Here is a 13,788-nt window from a genome sequence, read left to right as displayed (position 1 = left end):
TACCAAGTACCCCCGCCTCTTTCTTCCAAGGCAAGTCTCTCTCCTTGGGTTCTGTTCTTCATAGTCTCTCTCCTTCATCCTCCCCCAGCCCTCTTACACTTCCACACACACACACACACACACACACACACACACACACACACACTTCCTTTTAAGGTAAACACCTTATAGAGCAGGGGATTCAACCCCAGGGTCCAGGGATAGAGTTAGGAATAGTGTACTTGGATGAGGGGGGAAAAATACTACATCTTTATTTCACTAACTTCATTTAGAAATAGAGAGTTTCTCTAAATCATTTGTTTAGCCAACAAATTACATTGGTGTTAGTCATACCTGTGCCTTTGACCCCAAAAGGAAACCAAACAAGTCCGTTCCCACTAGCAGAACTGCCCCACAGGGTTCCCAGGCTGCGATTCTTCATGGAAACAGACTGTTGTCACTGTTGTCTTTCTCGTCTAGAGCCACGGGTGGGTTCAAACGGCCGAGCACTTTACCACTGAGTCACCAAGACCTTTGACACCAATAGGCTCAAAACCAAGCCCACTGCCATCAGGTCAATGCTGACCCTGGCAGTTCCATCATTCCATGCCAACATGAAGACATAGAAGAGCGTACGGGGTGGAGTTTAGTCTGTCCATCGGGTCACAGCCTGATGACTTCACTTGGAGGTGAGAGGGAGAACTATGGCTCTCTTGAGGCTGGCCTCTCTCCCTCTGCCCTCATCTTCCTGCTTCCTGATCCTGAGAGCTGCCTGAGCCCTGCTGTTTTTTCCACGGCCATTGGATCCACATGACTTTGCACCCACTGGCCTATGATCTTCCTGTGGCTCTGTGAGTCCGAAGAGAGACTTATGGACTAGTATCAGACTTATGGACTGAAGTTGGACCGGGCTTAGATGTTTTCTTGATATATAACTACTTCTTGAGCAAAAGCTCTCTCTTACACACATGAGTATCACTGGATTTTTCCTCTGGTCAATGCAGCCTAACATATTGACTCATGGCGACCTTATAGGACAGGGTAGAACTACCACTGTGGGTTTCTGAGACTGTGACCCTTTACAGGACTAGAAAGCCTCATTTTCCCAGAGTAGCTAGTGATTTTGAACTGCTAACCTTGCAGTTCAAACCTTGCAGTTAGCAGCCCAACTTTGCAGTTAGCAGTTCAAACCTTGCAGTTAGCAGCCCAACCTTGCAGTTAGCAGTTCAAACCTTGCAGTTAGCAGCCCAACCTTGCAGTTAGCAGTTCAAACCTTGCAGTTAGCAGCCTAACCTTACAGTTAGCAGCTCAAACCTTGCAGTTAGCAGCCCAGCCTTGCAGCTAGCAGTTCAAACCTTGCAGTTAGCAGCCCAACATATAACCACTACACAATCAGGGTTCCTGACACCAATAGGAACACATGTTTTCCTATTATATCTTGATTGCTGTCTCATAACATCACTTATGTTCATCACTACTTGAAAATTAGGTTAGTTATTAGACCTCAAGTATATTTTGTCATTCAATATTAAGTGACTATTAAAGAAGTATTTATATTACTGTTATTTAAAAATTAATAATTTCTTCAATATAAATGTTTTCCAAGCTTACATATGCTATTTTGTAAATTTTTATATTGATAAATGAGTCCTGGTTGCATAGTAAGTTATGTGTTGGGCTGTTATCCACATAGTCAGCAGTTCCAATCCACCAGCCCCTCCACAGGAGAAAGATGAGGCTGTCTGTGTGCTCTTGTAAAGATTGACAGTCCTGGAAACCCTCTTGTTCTATAGGTGACTACGTGTTTGAATCACCTGGAAGTCGGTGGGCTATACATTTATAAAGTGGCCCATGGGCTTGCCCAGGCTATGGGGTCCATAACACACACAGGTTAAAGGGATGTGCCAGGCCATGAGCATTGGAAAGCGGGATCTGAGGTTTGCTCTGGGCCATCAGGGGCGGCACAGGGCATCGAAGGGAGAGTGGGCAGTGTGCCAGTGGCAGTGTTACGCTGGCTGCTCCGGGAGCAGAGAGCTGGGTGAGCTTCAAAGACTAAACTATGGGTTCTCGCTCGCCAGCAGGGGGTCTTGAGCAAGCTACTTCACCTCTCTGGGCTTCTCAATTCCCTTAACTTTAAAAAGGAAAAACAACACAGCAGATGATTCTTACACGCATGTGTTGAGAGAACACGTGTGGCAGCAAATACTGCCTAGCTGACTAACTGGCAGTTGGCTGGTTCTGGGAAGGGCAACCTTTCCTACTGGGGGGCTTCTGGAGCTTTTTACTTTTAAAGACAAGCGTGAGCCATTCCCTGTGCCCACCCACTGCTATCAAGTTCATTCTGACTCATAGAATCCCTACAAAAGACTAGTTCTTCATGGGACTAGACGGCCTCATTTTTCACACCCAGAGTGGCTGATGGGTGTGAACACTGCTACCAGGGCTCCTGTCCCCTGTGCAGGCTTCCCTTGGCCTGGAGCTTCAGGAATGCTGCAAGGCACCTCAAACTCAGAAACACACCCCAGCAGCCTATCTGATACTTCATTTAGGCCCCTGGTTCTCCTTCTGCCCCTTGTACTCAGGCCAGAGGGCAAAGCAACTTCCCTGGCCTGGAGGAGAAGACGACGAAAGTAAGTGGAGCGATTCCAGTCCTTCCCAGCATTGGTCACGGGAGCCAATGTACAGAGTAGCTGGGTCTCACCATTCAGGGACAACATCTATGATCCTGCGGTCCTCGCTGCCCCTCCCAGAGCGGGCTAGGCTAGCCAGGGGCACACTCGGGGTACACTGGCCAATGGGTAAAGAGGCCTGAGGAAGGGCAGAGGAAACCTTGCCATTCCTAACGTCATGCAAAAACTCACTTTGACCTGCCCTTTCTAAAATTTGGGTTCAGCAGTATTCAAAAGCACACCAACCTATGTGATCCAAGTATTGTAAATAATCAAATCAAAATCAAAAGGTGGGTACGGTATCAGAGCTTAAATTCTGAACAATCAGTTTGCAGAAGGCTATAGATGACAGTGGAGGCCCAAAATCCATTTGCAGAATCCCCACATGGATTAGGCATCCAGTAGAATCCTTTCTGATCACAGTCCAGGGATATGAAAACTATGAAATAAAATTAAAAGCAAGCTTAAAAAAACAAAAAAAGAGAGAAAGGTTCTGCTGTAGAAAAGGGATGAGCAGTCTTTAAAAACTGCATATGCTGGTTACTTTCTGGTTATCAATTCTAAGTTATGGGAAGACAGAGGGCAAAGAAGCTGCCCTGGCCTGGAGGAAAAGAGGATGGAAGTAAGTGGAGCAATCCCAGTCCTTCTCAGCAATGGAAATTAAAGTAAATCATGAACTCAGTCTCTAGAAATCAAAGTTAGTATCATAGAGGTGGATTTTCTTCCGTACACACATACACTCGCACTCTTACATAAATTGGGATCACAATTACATAGAGACTTTTATATCTCGGTTTCAGCCTCCAAGAATACATAAAGACATTGCAATGTGACCTCTTGAAGACCATAAAGCTATCCCATTGGATGCTGGTGGTAAAATGCACCTGTCACGGAGAGATGGCCTGGTATTCTTAAGAAGCGTATTGTGCATTAAAACAGCTACACCCAGAAATCGGATAAGAGGAGGGCCTGCCTCACGAGTCTTAAAGAGCAAGTAAGAGAGAACTTCCTCTCTCAACTCAGAGAGAGTCCAGAGAAGGTGCTTTTGTATTCTCAGCAAAGAGGCACTACGTGACATCTCATCTTTTGACTTGTTCTTATCTCCCCCGTCAAGGGAAGGCTCTGCACAGTCACTGCTGGAGACACTGTGTCTCCATTGAGAGAGTGCTCAGCAGCTGAAGAAAAGCACCCAGGAAAAGTTGTATGGCAGCCAGAGTCTGGCACGGAAACGGCTCAGGCTGGGGTCAGATGTGAGCGCTGTTCCTCCAGACCCAGCCCACGGCATCCTCTCCTTAGGTGTCAGGGAAGACACCACCGGTCACTTCAGGTGGTCTTTGTGGGTTGCCCGAGAAAGCACATCCCCCCGTTGCGACACTGCTGGCATTGCTTTATTTGGCGAACTACTCATTGTGTGCACTAAGCAGGGCAGTGGCCAGCAGGGGTCAAAATCATGACCTCTGAAGCCAGCCTGCCTACTCCTAAAATTACACGTCCCTTGACCTCTCGGTTTCTTCTTCATGGCAATCCACCTACCTCACAGGGCTGTGGAGTAATATGAGTTATGCTACATGCAGATTAGAAGGGTCCCTGGCGTACACTGTACAATGAACAACCTAGGAGGTGAACAATGCAGTCAACGGTCAATGACAAGGTATAAAGCTGAAAGAAACTTAGCCTGGCCATAAGGCATTAGCAAACAAACGAAACAAGCCGATTCTGACTCCCGAGAGAACATGTGTGGGAGTAGAACTTGGCTCCCCAGCTTCTCGAAGGCAGTGATCGTCCAGCAGGAGAGCCCCAGGCCTTCCTCCCCAGGGACCTCCAGTTGGAAGGGAGCCAACAACTTTTTGGTTAGTAGGTGAATGCTTTGCCATTATACCACCAGGGACCGGCTCCTTAAGCTTTCCACAAAATTGGTACTATCTCGAATTCGAAAGTTGGATTCGCTGACCCCATCAGTTGCCCCGTAAAGCGATTCCCCGCTCCCCGAGCTTGGGGTTGGCCCACTCCTGCCTACCTTCTCTGCATCCTGCTCGAAGAGCCGCAACTGGAAGCACTGGTCCAGCTTGAGCTTGCGCACGTGCCACATCTGGTGCAGGTGCTGCCGGGTGGAGTGCAGCTTGTCCAGGAGGCTGGTGATCTTGGGGACCAGGCTCTGGAAGTCAGCGCTGCCGGGGATGCAGTTGCGCCCTGAGAAGCCGTCACTGCAGCGGATGCACTGCAGCAGCCGCTGCCCCTCCCGGTCCAGCTCCTCCACGGGGGCCTTGAGCACCTTCTTCTTGAGCTGTGTGTGCTCGTCAATGAGCCGCCTCGAGCCCTCCACGTCCACTGGGAACTCCTTCCGGGCCAGCATCTCCTGCAGGTCCTCGAGGCGCGAGAGCAGGTGCACCGCGCTGTTGAAGAACTCCTCCAGGGAGAGCCGCAGCTCGATCCACTCTTCGTGGTTGTAGTCCAGGGAGCCGTCAAACTCCTCCGTCAGCTGAGAGGGGTCCACCAGCTTCGTGAGGCCTTCCACGGATACCATGCTGGTCTGTGGGGACAGACACACACAGGTGATTCAGTGATGCGGGGGGAGGAACAGGGAGTAAGAACAAGGGCCACCACAAGGGAGGGCCAGTGGAGGAGTGCGGGGCCTGCTGGACGGGAGCCACAGATGAGCCAGGAACACTGGCTCAAAGGCCACTTCATCTGCCCACCATTTATCAGGCAAGGAGAGACTCCTTGCCTCACTTTTGCTCCTTGCCACCCCAAGGTCACCCCCAAGGGCTTTGGATGCCAGAAGCAGGAGACTCGGGGAGTCAATCAGACCCAGTGTCAGGGGCCTGATTTCTCTGGTTTTAAATGCAGGCCCATTGACCCAGGGTGCCTTCATGCTTGGACGAGATCTCCCAGTGTTTCCTCATGCCCTGGGCTGGGCCACCTGCAGCCCAGCCTGAGAGTCTCCCATTAACAGAGGGGTGGATGCTGAACACAGGACCGAGGCTGGGAACAGGAGCCTGGGCCCTGAGGTTCCTTGATGAGCCACCTACAAGCTCACGCTGAGTGAACGATGTCTGTCTTCTGGAAGCAAAGCCCCCTCAGCAAATGATGATGCAAGCAACTCTGTCTCAATAAAACGGCCTTTCCAGCCTGCAGGACCCCAGGCTTTTCCTCGCGCTCCTGAAGGAGAGGCTGGCGAAGAAATACCTGGGTTCAGATCGCCGTTATACTAACTATATACTAACTCTATAACTGTTCTGTTATACTGTGTGACCCAAGGCAAGCCATTGGAGCTCTCTGAGACTCAGTCTCCTCATCTAAACAGTGGAAATGGCAATGCCTTCCCTTGGGGCTGTGCTAGGATCATGAAGAAAGCACGTGCAGATGCCCAGCCCAGAGCACATCCTCAATGCCTGCTAGCACTCACCATGAGGGTGACTGCAAGGCCGGGCCAGCAATGAACTTCAAGAGAGAAGCTGCCACTGAAAGAAGGTGCTCAAATGTGCACTGCTCATTAAGATCCTGTGTGTGTGTGCAAGCCCTGATCGCACTGGCCTGGAGTGGAGCCTGAGCCTGGGTGTTTTTATAAAAGCTCCCCGGGTGCTTCTAAGGTGCAGCCAGCATGACCAACCTCCGCCACTCTAGACGCTTGCTTCTGCGAGGGTGGCTCTTGCATCAGCCGCCCTGATATCGCCTCAGCCGAGGGCCTGGGAGAGATGCAGGCCCAGAGACTGCGCTTCAGCAAGGCCCCCTGGATCCCTGTGCACATTACGTTTGGGGAATACTATCCCATAGCACAGTCTGCCAGGAAGCCTCCCATGATTACACTCACCAGTCATTCATTAAGTATCTGCTACTGAGCAAGCCTGTACTCTCTCCTCGGGGAGAAAGATGAGGCTCTCCCCTCCCTTCACAGTCTCGGACACGCACAGGGGCAGTTCTACCCTGTCCTGTAGGGTCGCTGTGAATCGGCATCAACTCGGTAGCAGTGAATTTGGTTCTGGGTTTTCGTCTCTGTATCGCCTATTGCTTCTGTCCGCACTCGGTGTTTGGTTTGCTGTTTTCAGGACAGTGCTTTATAAATATTCTTCCCTGCTACAGCATTTGCTATCCCTGGGAGTGGGAGGCCCTGAACTTTCGGACTAGGGGACAGAGATAAACTGGCTTCACTTGGAATGAGAGTGAGTGCAGGGCAACTAGGCTGAAACAAACATTTCAAGGCTTACTGAAAAATTATTTTAAGTCTCTTCAGTTTATAAATTTATAAGCCTGTTGTCACTGCCTTGGTATAAACAAACTGAAATTATAAAAAGCATTTTCTCACAGGGCTCCCAGTGTTCAGTGAGGGTGCTGGGGGAATATGCTTGTTAACTGCTTTTATATGAAGCGAAATTTATTGTGTTATTTACACAGAGTGCGAGCTGCCTCCATCAGGCCCTGTGCTGAAACCATCACCGAAGAGACAGGCGCTCCTGGCCCTGGGGACCAGACTGTGCAGGGGAAGCTGCTGAAAGAAGGACAGCAGCTAGCTAGCCTGCTCTCTCTCTCTTGGTCTCTCTCTGTCTTTCTCTCTCTCTCTCTCTCTCTCACACACACACACACAGGTGCGCACACACACTCTTACCTTTTCTTCTCACAGGTAAGAACCAGAATTCTGAGAAAAGGGGAAAGGTCAAAGTTGAGCTGGGAACACATGTGGCCCCTTCAAAATTTCTCAGGGGCAGATACGTCTTCTGGGAAATTTACTTAAAAACTTACACGTTTTCCCTGATTATAAATACTGGGAAGAGAGTTATGAAATACTGGGAAGAGACTGGAAAAATATGAGGAAAAGAAAACCCACTCATCATTCAACCTCCTCAAACAAATGACGGCCACTTCTTCTACGTCTCTCCACCTCCTCTCTCTACACGTGTGTGTACACGTATATGCAGATATACATTTGAGATTATACTGTTCATGCTGTCTTATCACCTGCCCTGTGTAACTTACTAAGTCACGACCATTTTCCCCGTGGCACTCAATATTTTTTTCCAGTAAAGTCTGTCAGAGCCTTTAGTATCAGAGTGCTAATGTTACTCATCTCTTCTTGGTGACACCATATGTATCTGATATCACAGAAATCCATTGGCGGCTAACCCACCAGCTGCTCCGCAGTTGAAGACGGGGCTGTTTGCTTCTTTAAGGGTTTCCCCTGGGAAGCCAGTGGGGCGGTGCTTCTCTGCCCCAGGCGGGGTGCTAGGAATCAGGCTGGGCTCCATCGCTATGGGGTTGGTTCTTTTAATAATGACCGAGAACTGTGTGATGAACACCTCTGTACAATGTGTGTGTGTATTATAATTAGCTGCCCACCTTTTTGTTTTCCTGAGTTCTTATTTTAAGAATATTTTACTAGAAGAAGAGTGAACAGATCAATAGATCCAAATTCTTTTTTTAAGGCTCTGACACAAATTGCAAAGCTGCCCCGGAAACTCATCTTGAGGAAAACCGCTACGAACAGCCACTAGGAATGCCCATAGACACTGTGCCTCTGGAGCTATGTCTTGGGCCCCCCACTTCTCCCCAGCCCTCAGTGGTAAGGCCCTGGGCATGCTGCCATGGCTGGCTCATTGGAGAAGGGGAGGGGAGGAGGGTGTAGGTAGCAGAGGGGAAGGAAGAGAGAGAGAGGATGAGCTCACCTCAAAGATGAACTTGGAGCTGCCGAAGTTGGTCTTCTGCTTCTGCCAGAAGTTGTCGGGTTTGATGATGAGGGCCACATGGATCTCGGCGGGGAAGGCTTCCTGCAGCGTCTTGAGGAGGGGCTTGATGAGGTCCCACTTGGAGCCCCGCATGTCGATGATGACGGTGAAGCCACGTTTGCACACGTCCTCACTGTGGGAGGGCAGGGGCAGGCGGGGTCACTGCCAGCAGTCGAGACTTTGCAGGACAACATAAAAAGCACCCAGACACCTGCACGCCCCGTAACCTGGGCGCCCCTGCTCCCCTCACAGCAGGTCTCTCGTCTGCCTTCCACCCCAACTCTTGCACCCAGTCCCAAGCAACCTTTCACGATGGGTCCTGTCTGACCCAAGGCCCCTCCTGATGCCTTCTCCCTGCACTGAGGAAACACCTCGTGGGGTCCCATGGTCACCAGCACGTGGGAGGCAATTTGCCGCTTTTCTGTGCATTTTTGCCTCCCTCTCTCTCTCTTAGGAAGAGTCCTTGTCATCCCCATGTGAAGACAAGCTCTCTGAAAACAGGGATCCGTGGCCCCTTAAATCAGAGTGGGGAAGCCCTTGACATGATAGCTGTCCTTCCTGTGTCCCCAGCAGGGGCAGGCGCTAGCATGACCACAGTGACATGCAGAATTGGAGTGGAGTTTGACGATCCCAGCTTCTAAATGTGGTGGGTCTATAGCAGTTTGCACACGAGTCACTAATAACCCCTGACAGCAAAAAGTAGGTACCAGACACCAATTTTCTCTTAGAGGTTGTCACCAACCCAGGAGGTGGGGAAGAGGGCCAGTGGCTCACGGTGAGCTCTAATCGAATTGGCATTTCTCGGTGACAACGTCCCGGTGACAACATCCTGCTCTCCCAAGGGGCTCTGTGTGTTTGGTTTCCAGTCAGGGGTGTTGATGGGGAAGAGGAAGAATTTTTTTTTTTAAACCACTTCATTAGCACTTCATCCACGTGTCATACAACTCAATAATTCAGTCATATCAATAAGAGTTGTACAGTTAACGCCAATTCTATGTCACCAATGTTCAATTCTAGAACATTTTCTTCTTCCTGTACTGATGGTTATTCATGTAATCCCCCCCCCCCCCAATTGCAGCAAAAATATATACAACAAAACATTATCCAATTCCACAACTTCTATATGTATAATTCAGTGCTATACTCTTCATGTTATACAGTCATTATTGATATACTTTTCTAAATTATCCCCCCAACCATTAACACAAACTCAATGTCCCCGAAGCAACAACTCTTTCTCCTTCATGGTAACCATTGGTCAACATTGGTTTTTAGTAATTTCCTTGATATAACTTACACATCTCATATGCTTATATAGTTAAATCACTCTTAAAAAGTGTTGCACATACATCATCACAATAAGTTCTAGTCCTCCCTCCCCCTCCTGAAATAAAGAGTAAGAAAGAAAAGACCACCATCAATATTTTAAAAGCAGAGAGGAAATTTCTGTTGTGAAAAAAGTGAGCAATACTTGAGCCTGGAGCAAATTCAGGTTGGGTCAAAAAGGAAGTCAACCGATCAAGTATCTCATGATACCATGGTTCGGCCCACCATAATGCAGTCTACAATCATCTCTGTCTGAGAGTCAAGCTGTTCGAGGCCCTCACCTGTGGCTACAGGGGGTCTGCCAACGGCCTAATCTGACTAGACACTCTGCAGATGACTAGGGGCTCTCACTGTGCTCTACAGCCTTCGACATAGTGGGTGTTCACAACTTCAGCCCTGATACGTTTCCCTTTGTCATATTTGGATTTTGTATTTGTCATCTCTGGGGCACAAAAGGTGATGTGCTTCATACATATGGACTTAGCTGATGCCTCACTTAGATGGCTGTTTGTTTGAATACAAGCCTTTAAGACCCCAGACAAAATTCCAATTGATAGCCGGGCATCATCTGCTTTCTTCACCACACTTTGCTGTAGCACTTTTATCTTCAGGGATCATTTCATGAAGGTGGCCATGTGTTCATTCTATGCTGCAGGAGAGCAAGGTGGCAAGTTGGCTTCTATAAAGATGAAGTAGCCTTGGGACCCCGGGGGTAGTTCTACTCTGTCCTTAGGGTTGCTATGAGCCAGAATTGACTCGCTGGCAGTGAGTGTGATTTGGGATTGGTTTTATTCTGTCAGGAACTGTGATTGGGTACTGGAAGGGCTTCAGAAACTTGGAAACATGGAAAAACTCTACAACTTTTCATTCTATTTTTCCATAAAGTTTCTGAAATCCCCTGTACATTACCTCACTTTGTCCTCACAATAACCGTCTATGTTCGGGATGGTTCTCTCCATTGAAGAGGCATGAAATTGAGGCACAAAATGTGCCTAAGGCCATAGGACTCATCAGTAGCTAAGCATAAATCCAAAGCCAAAATTGTCAACTTTAAAGCCCACACTCAGGTAGCTCTGACACACTACACCCTCTCACAACCCTCCACTGAGGGTGTTTGGTGATTGGAGATGGGGACTAAGGGTCAGCAACGAGGGGATTCCATTAGGAAGCTCACAGGAGAGAGAGAAAAATAGATGAAGGGATCCAAGAGGAATGGCCCACTCCAGCAAGCCAGGGAAAGCCTTCTATTCCTCACCCCTTCATAAATATTGATTGCTCAGGAGTACTTGGTGCCAGGCACAATGGTAGCAGCTTGACTTCTAGCAAAAAGTTACAATAGGCTGTGACGGTTCTAAGTGAGATTAATAACAAGGCTTTCAGAAATCAAGAGGAAGACATCTGAACCGACTGAAGAGCGTGAGACACTTCCGGGAGGCTGGGAGGCTTATGTTCTGCAGGATAAACAGACCAAGCTGAGGACGGCTATGGGTGGAAGATGGCTTCCAGGGGAGGGAGCAGTGTGTGCAAAATCCCAGGAGCAAAAGAATCCAGCACCTGGGGGAATTCCAAGGACTTTAGTTTGGTTCAGGCATGGGGGCAAGGTGCCAAGAGATACTGCCACCTTGAGAGGTTGAGAGATTCCTGCTCAGGCTCTGACCCTTCTCTTACACATTTTCCACCAGGGGGCAAGGAGAATCCCGTCTGCCAGCCATGCCTACCTCTCCCTGTGCCCTACAGACACAAATAAACAAACAAAAATCAACTGCATCGAGACTGGGTGAATTCGGCCTCACAGCAGCCCTGCAAGACAGGTGGATGGATTTCCAGACTGTAGATATTGATGGGAACAGGAAGCCTCATCTTTCTCCCTCAGAGCAGCTGCTGGCTTCAAACTGCTGAGCTCGCAGCTGGCAGCCCACCATGTAACCACTGTGTCACCAGCGCTCCTTCCCACCAGCCCAAGGCTACATAAAACCCTGAAATTCTCTGCCCAAATGCCCCTGAGCCTATTAACCAGGCTCATGCTCACCTCTACCTTCTACCCTGCATTACACCAGTATGTGCACCCTTGGGTGGTATCAATGCCCTATACTCGAATACTAACCAAAAGGTTCAACCCTAGCCAACCCCACTGTGTACGGAAACCTGGAGGGTCCTTCCCATAGAGATCACAGTCCCAGGCAGCACCCTTCTGCTCTGAAACACGAGGGTCATTGCGAGTGGGACCCGACTCAGTGGACTCAGGTTTGCTTTGTTGATGGGTCAGTTTTAATGTACATCCCATGTGTGAGGGTGGCAGAGGGCAGCCACGTTCAGGGGTATTGCCACCTCATGACACAGGAGCAGGGATATCCGTGCGTGCACATGAGGGTCCTCGCAGCGTGAGCTGGGGAGCAGGGATTGTGTTGTGGCAAAGAAGAAGGTTGGGCCATGGGCTGGGGGCTCGCTTTCCTGGGTCTCCCCAGTTCTTTCCTGGACCTCAGAGGAGTCCAGCAAATCTAAATTTGGAGGTGGCATTCTAGGTCAGTATGAGGGTCGAAGTAGAAGGATAGACCACTCTTTATAAAACAGTGTGTTAGCAGGCCATGTTAATTTTAAATGTGTAGACATAGACTTGTGGCAAGATGGTAGACTATGCAGCTACGCTACACAGACCCTCTTCAAAAAAGACAGGAAAGACCAAGTCAAACAGGGAGGGATGCTAATTCTGAAACCCTGAGCTTCAGAGAATAGGGCAGAGAAGTGGGCTGAGTACTGAGGAGAAGAGGCTGAAGGAAGCAGCGGGCAAGGAGACAGATGAGTGAGTTGTTGGTTGGCCTGACTCGGCATGGTCACCTTGAACATTTGCAAACAGCATTTGATCAAGACAGAAAGCTAAGAGCACAAGCACACACCAGTAGGTGGTGCTGAGAAAGCTAGGGTCCTCCCTTGTTCATCTCCTCCTGGTGACCAGAGGCATGGCCAGCCCCCCAGCCCTACCCCTTCACTCCCCCAGTAGCTGGTTACCCCTGTTAGCTGCCCGAGGTTGGAGTGGCTTCCTTGTGGACTTGAGCTCCACTGGGCGGCACCACATCTCGGAGGCATGTGAGCTCTACCATCTGATCACAACAGCGGGAAGCCCAGTGCTGGCCACCCAGAGTGGACAAGAACTCGTTCTGTTACCACCCGCCCTGCCCTCCACTGTTCCTTCCAGGAACTTCTTAGGCAAACACCGAGGGAACGAGTCACTGGGCCTAGGAGTTCAGGCCCATAGTCTCAAGGGATACCAAGGGCCCATAGTCTCAAAGGATACCAAGGCCCCATAGTCTCAAGGGTCAACTGGCATAACACCTTTCCCAAAGACAATGCTTTTCATTCTACTTTAGTGAGTAGCACCTGGAGTCTTAAAATCTCATAATGAACTATATAAGGTGCAACTATTGATTTTTCCCTATCCAGAGAAGAGAAGAGTAATGGAAATCAAAAGACACATGGAAACAGTCCAGTAGACTAATGGACACTCAAACATCAGGTTTCCAAACCCAAGACCTGAAGAGCTAGATGGTGCCCAGCTACTCTGCTCTGAAAGGATCCCATTAGAAAGCCCTGCATAGAATGGGAGAAAAATGTGGAATAAAACTCAAAAGTCATAAAAGAGATCAGGCTCACTGGTTGGACAGACAGCTGGAATCCCCCAAGACTATGGCCCTTAATCACCCTTCAGGTGTTGAATTTTAAGACAAGGAGGTCTATCATGGACTAGTGAGGTACACACACACACCTTAGAATAATCACCCATTTAAAATCAATAGGAAACGCTCCTACTCTTGCCCTGGGCCCCACAGGGTGACCAGCAGGCCTTCCATGAGCAGTGCAGAGTGACCCATCAGGCTTTCTGGTCAGGCCGTGCCTTGTATGCTGTGGCGTGAGGGCTGGGGTGCCTTGTAAGGGCCCAAAGAGCCGCTGCAGGATGCTATTCGTGGGAGAAACGTGGTCAGATGAGTTGGAAAGGAGAGGGACTGGGGTCAGCCAGAGGGGTGGACAGAGTAGAAGCAGAGAAATCTCTCTGCTAAAGCGACTCCTCAGCGCGCCTTCCCTGTACCTGCCACCTGCACTCC

The 13,788-nt window shown here is 49.3% G+C and overlaps 1 protein-coding gene across 13 annotated transcripts in view; it reads right to left on the bottom strand.

The window, feature by feature from the left end:
• KALRN (kalirin RhoGEF kinase) overlaps positions 1-13,788 on the bottom strand; it is a 653,766-nt gene that overhangs the window by 441,331 nt on the left and 198,647 nt on the right. For all 13 annotated transcript variants that reach the window (XM_030884807.2, XM_030884808.2, XM_045287542.1 and 10 more), the window contains 2 exons: positions 8,306-8,498; positions 4,666-5,178 (listed from right to left, as the gene is read on the bottom strand). In XM_030884807.2, the coding sequence (XP_030740667.1) occupies positions 4,666-5,178; positions 8,306-8,498 (706 nt within the window). The remainder of the gene's footprint in view (positions 1-4,665; positions 5,179-8,305; positions 8,499-13,788) is intronic.

Source organism: Echinops telfairi, unplaced genomic scaffold (assembly GCF_000313985.2).
Source record: "Echinops telfairi isolate 266 unplaced genomic scaffold, ASM31398v2 ScPeMD7_17;HRSCAF=63, whole genome shotgun sequence".
In the NCBI taxonomy this organism is placed as follows: Eukaryota; Metazoa; Chordata; class Mammalia; order Afrosoricida; family Tenrecidae; genus Echinops; species Echinops telfairi.
This window is presented reverse-complemented; position numbering and strand designations above follow the sequence as displayed.